This window comes from Pelodiscus sinensis, chromosome 4 (genome assembly GCF_049634645.1).
Source record: "Pelodiscus sinensis isolate JC-2024 chromosome 4, ASM4963464v1, whole genome shotgun sequence".
NCBI classification, from domain to species: Eukaryota; Metazoa; Chordata; order Testudines; family Trionychidae; genus Pelodiscus; species Pelodiscus sinensis.
Window position 1 is genome coordinate 70,377,671 of NC_134714.1, and position 12,612 is coordinate 70,390,282.

Below are 12,612 nucleotides of genomic sequence, written 5' to 3' on the forward strand. Positions count from 1 at the left end.
TAATTGCCCTGTTCTGTTCATTCCTTCCATTGGCCAATTTTGGAAGACAGGATACTGGGCGAGACAACTCTGATCTGTCCCAGTATGGCCATTCTTATGTTTGGCATAGGTTGGACCTCTCTCATTCAGCACCCTCAGGACCTGAGAGGATTTGCCGGACCAGGGGAGGTCCCTCCCAACACAGCCAGTACTGAACTCCTGCACCCTGTTAGGGCTCCAACCCGGCATCGCTGCTGCCTGCCCAGCCATGGCTCCCCAGGCTGGAGCCCCCTAGCTGGTGCTGCCGGCCCCCGAGTTCCACGGCTGGAGCTCTGCAGCCGCCGCTGGCTCCTGCTACCTCCCTGCTATAAGGAGCAGAACTCTTCACTGCACCACCCGCCCCTCTGCACCCCCCTTCATGGGGCTCCCAGGTGAGTCGCCAACCCCCCTGCCATGCTCCTGCACCATGGCCCAATCTCCCGCACCATGGCTCTACCTCCCAATACCTGGGCTTTGTGGTCCAGGAACATCCCTGGTCCTGCCAAACCACGGATGTTGCCAGACCAGAGTGTCCCGGTTAAGGGAGGTACAACCTGTACCAAGTATGCTGTACAATAAATGCTCACCTAAGAGCTCTCCAGCTACTATCAGCAACATATTCAATACTCAGGTTGAGAAGAAAGGGCTGTCTATCAGCAAGTCTAAGTCCAGCAGTCAGGGCAGAAATTCCATCCCATCTTCTGATGTTTAATCTCTAGCTGTTGAAGGACAACTGATGGGGGACACACCAAAATTCAGCTCCAAAAAGAAAGAAGGAGGTGACAGGATTTTGGGCAGAGGATTGCTCATTCTGCCCTCAGTCATACCACCTCCCATTTAGGGAAATAAATCAGAGTTGTCTGGAGATAAAGTAACATACACAGCTGACACCTAATTAGCTTGTGGCTGTCTAAAAGCCTCCAGGGAAGAAGCCAAGGTGGGGAGCAGAAGGAAAGGGAAAAAGCAGGGAGTAGAAGCAGAGATTTAGCTTTTCCCTCCCTCCCGCCTGCAGCGGTGAAGGACCAACTGCATATGATGAAACAGTGGTAGGAACAAGACTCTGAATAAACTGCACCAGTGGTTACTTATCCTAAAATCTCAGAGTGACTTTGTGGACCTTGCAGCAGGACCTTTTGGTTCCTGCCTCTGCTTTCTGCTACACATACCAACCTCAATATAATCTACATAACCATGTACAAGGCTACATCTTAAAGACTGGCTCAAAGTGATGATATGGGATACTTGCCATTTCACACACACCCCATTTGTCACCTCTCCCAGAAATAAGGTACATATTTTACACAAATAGGCACAAACGGTTTAGGAAAAGAGGATAAAAAATAAAGGATCATACATGTCAGGAAGTTGGCAGGATCAATAAGATTGTATCCACTTTAAATGTAGAAAAATGCAGATGGACAGACAGAGGCAAGTGATGGGGGGGGAATAAAATAAGGATGAGCTAGCTTTGTATCTTCAAGAATCTCATTATTTGTGGGGGGAGTGGGAAGATGGAGAGATTTGATATTGCAAGGAGCATCCTTCCTCTCCCCTTCTCCAAGACATCCTGGATTGTTTAAACTGGCCCCAAAACTTTCCTTCTCATCATTTTGAAATCAGCATTAAATAATACTTAGACTTTTAATGTATAGAAACATTTTATACATGGGGATTTGAGGAGTAATTAGCTCACTAAGTAGCAGGGAAATTCTATCCTAATTTTATCCATGGGGAAATGAATGCAGAGAAGTTATGCTACTTGGACAAGGTCACAAAGACAGGATTAGGGCCTCCAACTGCTGGCTTAGAGCCCTGTGCCAAGTCCAATAGACTATTCATCTCTCCCATTTACCCAGCTTCAGGGTTGAACTGCACATGGCTTCCTTTTACCTCCCTAGCCACTAGTGAGCTACACTGTTCTCATTAGCAGCCACGGCAACAGCCACTCCAGATTGCTGCATGCCAGAGAGCTGAACATCAAGACTAAATTTCTTTTACCCTTTTAGTCCTTTTTCACCAAAACAGGTGAAGTATGAGCAGCAGCAGAGGAGGCTTGTCCCACCCTGTCCTGTCAGGCAGCCTTACCCTGCCGTGAAAGAATGTCCATGGGGCTCAGGCTCATAGCACATTAAGTCCCAGGACAGATAGAGGACCTAACAAAGGAGCTAATTAGCACAGGTCATGCTGAAGGGGGATGCTGATGTACATGTCCTTTCGGTTCAGGAGTAGCCAACACTGTATCTTGCACAGTCCAAACAGCTATCAACTGGCAAGGCCTTTTGATCTCCAAGGCAGTGAGGATGTCTGCCTACCACAGTCTATTTTTACCACCTTGTCATCACTCCTCTTTGGTCAGACACTAGTACCGGTAGTTAATTCCTGCCAGCCAGAGGAAACGGCAACTGATATAGTCTGACTGAAATCTTACTTGTGTGAATGATCCATCCTCATTGCATTCTGGAATGAAGACCGCTTCTTGGGGCTTCTTTGCCTGTTCCAGCGCCTGGACCCTCTCTAATCGACACTTACTTTGGCCAGCATCTGCAAAGGGAACCAAAAGCCCACTCTTATTTTAAATAGAAACTGGCTTTCCAGAAGATAGAGAGAGGCTACATTCAGCTGCGCAAAGATGCAATGGGAAGCTATGCAATAAGACTTGTTTTCCCACCATCTTATGTTAGGAAGACAATCATTAGGCAATTTAACATCCCCTGGAAGGAAGACCCACGAGCTCAAAGGAACAGCCACAGCACACTTTTGTAAGCAGTAGCAAATGTTTATGGGAAACATTTGTTTACATTCATTCCCGGGAGACATTGACTCTTGTATTTGTTAGTAGAGGCCAAAGTCTACAGGAGTTGGAAGTCTACCAGAGCAAGCAGGGGAGTGCAAGACACTTATAACCCCTTCTCTCCTTGGATGGCTGCTAGCCAGTACAGGCCAAGCATTAGGCAATGCTGGCAGCAAAAGGGCCATAACCACAGCTCCAGAGGGGTGAGCCAGTCAAGCACATCCCACAGACAACTTTGGCAGGTAAGGCCAATACAGTTGAAATTGAAGAGCCTCTCAGGCAAGGATGTGCTATCACTAGCTTCCTTTCCTAAGGGGTAACTCCTACAATCAAGTACAATCTGGCTGGAGGGTGGGGTGCAATGTATCCCTCCTGCATCTCAGAAGACCGAGGGGGAACGTGATAGCAGTTTTCAGGTATATAAAAGGGTGTTACAAGGAGGAGGGGGGAAAACTGTTCTTTGGCCTCTAACGACAGGACCAGAAGCAATGGGCTTAAGCTGCAGAAAGGGAGGTTTAGGTTGGACATTAGGAAAAATTCCCAAAGGGTCAGGATGGTTAAACACTGGAATAAATTGTTTATAGGGAGGTTGTGGAATCTCCATCACTGGAGATATTTAAGAACAGATCAGACAGACACCTGTCAGGGATGATATAGAACAGTGGTCTCCAACCTTTACACACCCAAGATCACTTTTTAAATAACAGAACAAGCCAAGATCTACAGCCCTGCCCCTTCCTTGAAGCCCCGCCCTCTCTATTCTCCACCTCTCCATCACTTGCTATCCCCAACCCTTATACTACTGCTTCCTCCCCCCCCCCCCCCCCCAATTCTTCTGCAGGAAGGGGCTTTTCCAACATTTGGCCGGTCTAGACTGGACCAAATGTCAGAAAAAAAACCCTTCTTTTGGAACCCCCCTTATTCCTCGTGGAAAGAGGAATATAGGGGTGACCGAAAGATCATGTTTGCTCTTCCGCTAAAAAAAGCGGAAGAACAAACACATCCTTAGATGCAGAAGAGTTTTTCTGGGATGTCTCTGGAATCCTGAAAAACTCTTCAGTCTAGCTGTACCCTCACTGGATTGAGACAGGATGTGTAGGCTCTGGGGTGGGAATGAAGGATTTGAGGGTGGGAAGGGGTGAGAGGTGCAAGCTCTGGGAGGAAATCTGGATGCAGGAGGAGGTGGATAAGGGGATGCTGGCTCGGGGAGGGGGCTCCAGGCCGGGCAGTGTTGGGGGTCAGATGTAGGGTTAGGGTACTAAGCAAGCCACAGACTTCTGGATGTGAGGGTTCAGGAATTTGGGTTAGGGTATGTGAGGGGCTCAGGGCAGGGGGTTCCAGTGTATGGTAGGCTCAGATGGAGGGTCTGGGGAAAGGGAAGTGCAGGAGGCCAGATGGGGGCTTGGCCCCAATTGGGGTTTTGTTGGCCAGGCTTCATTTTTAAATAAATGATATGTCAAACACAAAAAGTTTCTGCATTGTCTTTATTTCTGAGAAGGGCAGGGAATCTGTCTTGAGTCAGGGGTCACTGACCCACAGAAAAGTCAGTTGTGGTCACACAAGTGAGAAGTAAAAAAACCCTCCTCCAACCTCCCCCAACCCAAGCTTCACTAATGTGTCCCCAACTGTGTTGGTGGGAGCAGGGGACATAGTACTGGGGAAGGGTGCTAGCGGGGATAGAATTCTGCTGCTGGGGGCAGGGGAAAGGGAACAGGGTTCTGCAGCTGGGGACAGAGTTCTGTGGCTGGGGAGTGGGAAGAGGGGCAGGGAACACAGGCGCAGGGGGCCGGGAGTCTGCTGCATCTGCCCCCCCCTCCCCCCGAGGGAAGCCAGCATGCGCCTCCTCCGGGCCCGACTCCCCGCTCCCGCAGCACGGGGAAACCCCCGCGCATGCCTGCCCCGGGGCCAAACCCCACCCCGTGCATGCCTGCCCTGGGGCCGACTCCTCACCCCCCCCCCCCATAGCACAGGGAAACCCCCACGCATGCCTGCCCCGGGGCCAAACCCCACCCCGTGCATGTCTGCCCTGGGGCCGACTCCTCACCCCCCCCCCCCCATAGCACAGGGAAATCCCCGCGCGCGCCTTCCCTGGGGCCAACTCACCCCTCCTGCAGCGCAGGGAAGCCCCTGCGCTCCTCCTCCAGGGCAGACGCCCCCTCCCACAGCGTGCCTGGCATGCCACAGACCTGTGGGAGGGGAGCAGCCAGTGCACTTCCAGAAGAACCCCCCGGAAGTGGCACGAAGCTGCAGGACTTCCGTCCACTCCGTAGGAGGCTGGCACTACCTCCATTGTCGCTGGAGGTAGGTAGTGGGGCTTCTCGGGGCTGGGGGGAAAATGGGGGGGGTGGGCCGAACGCCTCGCGATTGACCAGTCAATCGCAATTGACTGGTTGGTGACCATGGATATAGACCGTGCTTGGTCCTACTGTGAGGGCAAGGGACTGGGCTTGATGATCTCCCTTCCAGTTCTAGTAATCTATCTGATGTAAGTCAGCCACAGAGTGAGCTGGGCTTGTAAGGGGTTAAGGTCTCAGCTCTGGCCTGTGTTTGAATCAGGTGATAGCACAGTTTGGAACCTCAACCCTTTATAGGCCCAGCTTATCCTGTGACAAAGGGTAAACAAATACTACACTTGATGAAACCTTGAGCTGATCACTTACAGTGTGTCAGGGCTACTCCCCACTCTGGCAATCTGAGTGCATAAGATGTGGGCCCACAAGGGACCTTAAATACTGTGCCTCTATAGGCTCTGCTTACAAAAACTCCTCAGGTCACACATTTACTGACTTTGGGAGGTAGTTGCCACCATCAAGTGATTTAACCTTTGGGGGGGAGAGAACAGGAAAGAACTCTTTAATTCCTTCCCCAAGCTCTTTTGCCCCCAAGAGAGCTTGAAAAAGAAGAAGCAAAAAGCACAGAAAAACAAACAGTATCTCTGATAGATGACCTTGAAGGTTAGGCAGACACACAGAACTCCTGTTACCTTCCAGGACCCAAGAGTCAAATCATTGCCTTTATAAAAGCATCATTTTTTTAAAACAAAACAAAAAGATACAGTGGATAAAGCATACTTGATTGCTAGGTGTTACAGAGCAACTAAGAAAAGAACAGATCAAAACCACAAAGAATCATAGTTTTTTGGGCTGTAACTTAGGGTAGGTCTAGACTACAGGGCTCCGTTGATGGAGCCATGTAGATTTGTTTGTTCAGCAAAGGGAAATGAAGACGCGATTTAAATAATCGTGGCTTCATTTAAATTTAAATGGCTGCCCCGCTCTGCCGATCAGCTGTTTGTCGGCAGATCGGGGCGGTCTGGACGCTCCCCTGTCGACATGAAAGTCCTTTATCGACCTCCCCGGTAAACCTCATCCTACAAGGCATAACGGGGAGGTCGATAAAGGGCTTTCATGTCGGCGTGGGAGCGTCCAGACTAGCGCGCTGAGCCAACAAACAGCTGATCAGCTGGTTGTCAGCTCAGCGCGGCAGCCATTTAAATTTAAATGAAGCCGTGATTATTTAAATTGCGGCTTCATTTCCCTCTGCCGATCAGCCTAATCTACATGGCTCCATCAATGGAGCCATGTAGTTTAGACACACCCTTAAATGGTGAGTGGGGGAGGGAAGGCAAAGATTCACACAGAGAAGTTTAACCAAACAACCAAAAATAAAGAAAGATACCCTGATCACAAACTAAGACACGTTTTTTTCCCCCTCTACTTATGATCCGTACTTCAAGCCCCAATTCACTCCCATGTCCGTATTTCTTATAGTCATGGTAATTCTGATTACTGCATCAGCTTCCTCCATCCCTTAACTTAGAATTTTTTTTTAAACAAAGCGAGCAAGCAAGGTATCTAAATACAATTCAAAATTTCTGCATTGTATCCTCATTAGCTCTTCAGGTCCCCTGCCAACACCCTTGCTAGCTACCTGATTTTAATCCCTTAGTCACCAGATGCTGGCCAGCACTCTGCCTATCCATCACACAGGGTCACAAACAAAACCTTCCTTTGCCCTGCAATGGTACGGTATCGTGTTAGCATTTACTTGATTTAAAAACCACACTCTTAGGCTGTGTCTACACTGGGCCACTTATTCCGGAAAATCAGCCGCTTTTCCGGAATAAGCTGCGAGCTGTCTACACTGGCCCTTGAATTTCCGGAAAAGCAACGACACTCTACTGTACAAAATCAGCCGCTATTCCGGAAAAACTATTCTGCTCCCGCTCGGGCATAAGTCCTTATTCCGGAACACTGTTCCGGAAAAGGGCCAGTGTAGACAGCCCAGTAGTCTTTTCCGGAAAAAAGCCCCGATAGCGATCGGGGCTTTTTTCCAGAAAAGCGCGTCTACATTGGCCACAGACGCTTTTCCAGAAAAAGGGCTTTTCCGGAAAAGCAGCCTGCCAATGTAGACGCTCCTTTTCCGGAAAAACTGAAAACGGAATAGTATTCCGTTTTAAGCAGTTCAAGAAATTCATGCCAGTGTAGACACAGCCTTAGAGTGCTGTTGGTAGAGTTTGGAAGAGGACTGAAAAACTGCAACTTCTTACTCAACATGTCTGCTCTGCAGAGCCAGATTCACCTCCCTTATGTATACTGAGTAGCACTTCCCCCACCATGGATCCCCATTTCTATGATGCTTCTCAGGGAAAGGATGGCAAGATCTGAGTTTCTAATTGATACTTGTGTTCCAGCAAAGCCAGTGATCAGAATTGAGGCGTCACTGTATACACATTGTAAATGTACAGAAGATAATCTCCATAGCAACAAACTTACAATCCAAGTCTAGGCAGAGACACATACATACATACAGAAGGGAGTGGAATTGAATGACAGTGGAGTGACAGTTATCCAGATAATATAATTGTTTAACTTTGTACTTTTAACACACCGCTACATAGCCCCCATCCTTCTGGCTTGTATCACGTATCCATGAAACAGAAGTCACCAATACATAAGTATTGTGCTTTAATGCACCTTGCAACTGCTTGTTTTTAAATTAGCGTATTGGTGACAGTCTAAAATAAAAGAGCAAAAAATTGAACAGAGAAGAAAACAGCTTTTAATGGGGGTATGGTTACATTAGGTAGTGATCTACACATACAGAGCCAGACTCCTCATGTTAGCTACACTGACATGCAAGGTTCTATGGCGATTTAAGACAAGCGGATGATCTGAATGATAATATAACAGAGAAAGAGAGAACACGGGGTGAAGTGGAAAGGGTGACCAACTATCCAGTTTTTCACTGGAACTCTCAACCAAAAAGAAATCCGGTTGGCTCCAGCCAGCAATGTTGACTGCGCCATTGACTGTCTGGTAGGCAGTATTGCACAGTGGTGCTGGCAGGCTCCCTACTAGCCTCCATGCCATGTGGTCCCCAGGAAGCAGCCAGCAAGTCCCCTCTCCAGCTCCTATGCTTAAGGGCAGCCAGGGGGCTCTGCATGCTGTCTCCTCCCCAAGCACTGCTCCTACAGCTTGCATTGGCCATCTGGCCACACCCCCACGTGGCGCTGGAAGAGCGACAGGCTGCTGCTTCCAGAAGTTGCTTGAGGTAAGTGCCGCTTAGAGCTTGCATCCCTAAGCCCCCTTTCCATGCCTCAGTTCCCTATCCTGGTCCCCCTCAATCCAAGCCAAAAGCACCCCCTTGCACTATTCCTTACCCTAGCACAGTGCCCCTCCTGCAGCCTGAATGCCTTCGCCCCAGCCTGGAGGGCTTTCCTGTACCCCAAACTCCACACCCCTGGCTCAAACCCAGAACCCACAACCGCAGCCACAGCCCTCACTGCCTGCTACTCACCAGACCCCTGAGCCAGCCCACTGAAAATTAGTGAGTGAAGGTGGGGAAGCAAGAAACTGATGGAGGGGGATGGAGTGAAAGAGACATGGCTTCACAGAAGGAGCAGGACAAGTGTGTTTGGTTTTGTTATAGCTGCCAACCCCAGGAGGGAGCAATTCTAAGACCTCACTCGTTTGTTGTAAGGGTTTGGTCAAAGGTTTTCCACTTCCTCCTCCTCCCCCTTCACTGCTGAAAAGTGCTGCAGGTGTCCAAGCAAGAGGCCTCTTGCTGAGCCACCCTGCTCCCTGCCTCCTTTCTACTCACCTCCCCTGGCTTCCAATCATCTCCATGGCTCCAGAATGTCATTAGCTTAGACAGAGCAGATAAGAGAAGGGGATGAATCTACAGGGCTTTGTATTTCTGCGCAGGGTTTCAGAGTTGTGTTGCAGGATCTTTTTAGCACCACCACCGTAGGGGTCATGCTCCATTTTCTTTTCCCTTGAGAATGAACAGGGAGCTCAGAGTGAGAGAGACTCAACCTGAGGAGCAGATCTCAGCATCTGGAGCATGCTGACAGCCGGGCTCTGGGGGAGGGGGAGGGCACTGGATTAGAGCAGGGACACTGGGAATGACTGGCTCTGGGTAGAGGAAGGGGATTGGGTTAGAGAGCGGGGGGGAGCTGAGGGTGCCTGGCTCTGGGGGAGGGGTGAGGCATTGGGTTACAGCGGAGGGGGGGGGCTGTACCACCTTAAACTCAAAGTCTTCATGGATTCAGAATAAGGCAGCCAACACAGATGTCATTTAAATTCAAGGGCAAAAAAAGAATCAGCATGTATCTGATTTACACTAAGGGAAGGTCCTTTCATGGATTGAGAACTGGTTAAAAGACAGGAAACAAAGGGTAGGAATAAATGGTAGATTTTCAGAATGGAGAGGGGTAACTAGTGGTGTCCCCCAAGGGTCAGTCCTGGGACCAATCCTGTTCAACTGATTCATAAATGATCTGGAGAAAGGGGTAAGCAGTGAGGTGGTAAAGTTTGCGGATGACACCAAACTGTTTAGGATAGTCAAGACAGAAGTAGACTGAAGGACTCCAAAAAGATCTCACCAAACTGAGTGATTGGGCAACAAAATGGCAAATGAAATTTAATGTGGATAAGTGTAAAGTAATGCACATCGGGAAAAATAACCCCAACTATACGTACAGTATGATGAGGGTTAATTTGGGTATGACAAATCAGGAAAGAGATCTTGTAGTTATCATGGATAGTTCTCTGAAAACTTCCACACAGTGTGCAGTGGCAGTCAAAAAGGCAAATAGGATGCTAGGAATTAAGAAGGGATAGAAAACAAGACATAGAATATCTTACTGCCCCTGTATAAAACTATGGTACACCCACATCTTGAATACTGTGTACAGATGTGATCTCCTCACCTCAAAAAAGATATTTTAGCCTTGGAAAGGGTTCAGAAAAGGGCAACTAAAATGATTAGGGGTTTGGAACGGGTCCCATATGAAGAGAGGTTAAAACAACTGGGACTTTTCAGTTTAGAAAAGAGGAGACTGAGGGGGGATATGACAGAGGTATATAAAATCATGAGTGGTGTGGAGAGGGCGAATAAAGAAAAGTTATTTATTAGTTCCCATAATAGAAGAACTAGAGGACACCAAATGAAGTTAATGGGTACCAGGTTTAAAACTAATAAAAGAAAGTTCTTCTTCACACAGCGTGTATTCAACCTGTGGAACTCCTTACCAGACGAAGCTGTGAAGGATAGGACTATAACAGAGTTTAAAGAGAAACTAGATAATTTCATGGAGGTTAGGTCCATCAAAGGCTGTTAGCCAGAGGATAGAAATGGTGTCCCTGGCCTCTGTCTGTCAAAGGCTGGAGAAGGATGGCAGGAGACAAATCGCTTGATCATTGTCTTCAGTCCACCCTCTCTGGGGCACCTGGTGCTGGCCACTGTCGGCAGACAGGATACTGGGCTAGATGGACCTTTGGTCCGACCTGGTACGGCCGTTCTTATGTTCTTACGTACACTGTTTCTTTAAAAAAAATTCAAAGGATATTGTTTGCCAAGCTGAAGCATTTATTCTGATGTGTGGATCCCTTGATTAAACAATTGAGGTAGGGAAAGATGACTAATGTTTTGTCTTCTGAGAAAAGCTGTGACCACAGCTAGCATCTCCGAGAACACTCGAGGGGGCGGTAGAAAGACCAAAGGGGAGGACCCCGTATTGGTAACGGTCCTGACCTATGACAAATCTGAGAAATCTCTTGTGGGCAAGGTGGATGGTTACATGAAAATATGCATCTTGAAGGTTGAGGGCTGAGAATCAGTCCCCTTTGTCCAGTGCAGGTATAACAGTTGCAAGGGTCACCATTCTGAATTTTGTTGAGAATGAACTTGAGTTTCCTGAGATCCAAGATTGGTCTCCATCCCCCTGCTTTTTTTGAGATGTTAGGAAAAATAGTAGAAGTCTCTTCCTCGATATTCTGTGGGGACAGGTTCTATTGCCCCTAGGGTGAGTAACTTTTGTACCTCTCCTTGTAATAGGGGTTCATGAGATACTTCCCTGAAGAGGGACAGGGTAGGGAGTTGGGTGGGGGTATGGATGTGAAGGGGATTGTGTAACCCAGTTTGATAATCTCCAGAACCCATTTGTCTGTAGTGATGTGGACCCACAGTTGGTAGAAGGGCCTCAGGTGGTGATGGAAAGTGACTTCTGAATGCACTGGATTTGTGGGGTGGTTGCTAAAACCCCCAACCAAGACTTCAAATTTGTTGCTTGTGTGAAGTGGAGTGAGTGTTGGAGGACGGATTCTGTTGTGTTCTTCTGTTGGAATGTTGCTTGGGCCTGCTGTCTGTCTGCTGTTGTCTGTAATAGTTAGAGTTATAGTCTCTTGGCCTTTAGTAGGGGACGTATTTGTATCTCGTTAGGCAGAGTGTACATCCCCAGAGTGTAGTACAAGAGTCCTTCATAGAGTGTAGGACTTCATCTGTCTTTGTGGCAAACAGCTGGTTTCTATTAAAGGGAAGGTCCTTCACCTTAGCTTGTAATTCTTTTGGGACCCCTGATGACTGCAGCCATGAGGCACTACGCATTACAATTGCTGTAGCTGTGGCCCTGGCTGCTGTGTCAGCAGCGACATCCATAGCAGCCTGGAGGGCAGTTTTTGCTATAGATAGACCCTCCTTAATAATGGACTGTAGGTGCAGTTTCTTATTCTCAGGAAGGTCCTGTGCCAGCTCCTGTAGTTTAGCATAGTTTGCATGATCAGTGTTAGCCAGGAGGGTTGTATAATTCGATATGCTGAATTGGAGAGTGGTGGCAGAGTATACCTTGTGGCCAAAGGTATCCAGCCGCTTATGCTCCTCGTCTCAGGGTGTAGACTTAAATTGTGGCTTTTTAGACCTGTGATTAACCAAGTTTACAACTAGTGAGTTTGGTTGGGGATGTGTAAAGAGGAAGTCCATGTCTTTTGCTGGGACAAAATATTTTCTGTCCACCCTGCAATTTGTTGGGGAGAACGGAGGCTGGAGTTTGCCAAAGCACATCTGATGGTTCCAAGATAACTTTGTTAATGGGTAGAGCTATCTTTGAGGATGCCATGGGTTGTAGTATCGTAAATACAGCAGGCCCCCCACTTTGCAACGGCCCGATTTATAAACCCTCACTTACGACCTTTTCCATAAGTGCGGAAGGGGCCTAAATCCCCCAACTTACATCCTCGGCCCTGCATTTACGATGCCGTACGAACACCTGTCATAAATGCAGACTCCAGTTACGATGCCCTCACTTGCGAAGCTATCTCTGGAGCTGACTGTGTCACAAGTCGGGGGCAGCATGTAGTTTAGATTGGTTTTTTTGCACCTTTTGGAGTGTAGTGTCCTGTGACAGAGCTACCCATTTAAGTAATTCTTGAAATTGTTTTAGATCATCCGCCAGTGGAGAGGGCAATACCTGGAAAACTGCCTCATCTGGTCTAGTGGATCTGGAATTGTGTGCGGAACTCTCC

General features: G+C 48.2%; 1 protein-coding gene across 6 annotated transcripts in view; it reads right to left on the reverse strand.

The window, feature by feature from the left end:
* SMOC1 (SPARC related modular calcium binding 1) overlaps positions 1–12,612 on the reverse strand; it is a 180,652-nt gene that overhangs the window by 105,294 nt on the left and 62,746 nt on the right. For all 6 annotated transcript variants that reach the window (XM_075927322.1, XM_075927321.1, XM_075927320.1 and 3 more), the window contains one exon: positions 2,447–2,559. In XM_075927322.1, the coding sequence (XP_075783437.1) occupies positions 2,447–2,559 (113 nt within the window). The remainder of the gene's footprint in view (positions 1–2,446; positions 2,560–12,612) is intronic.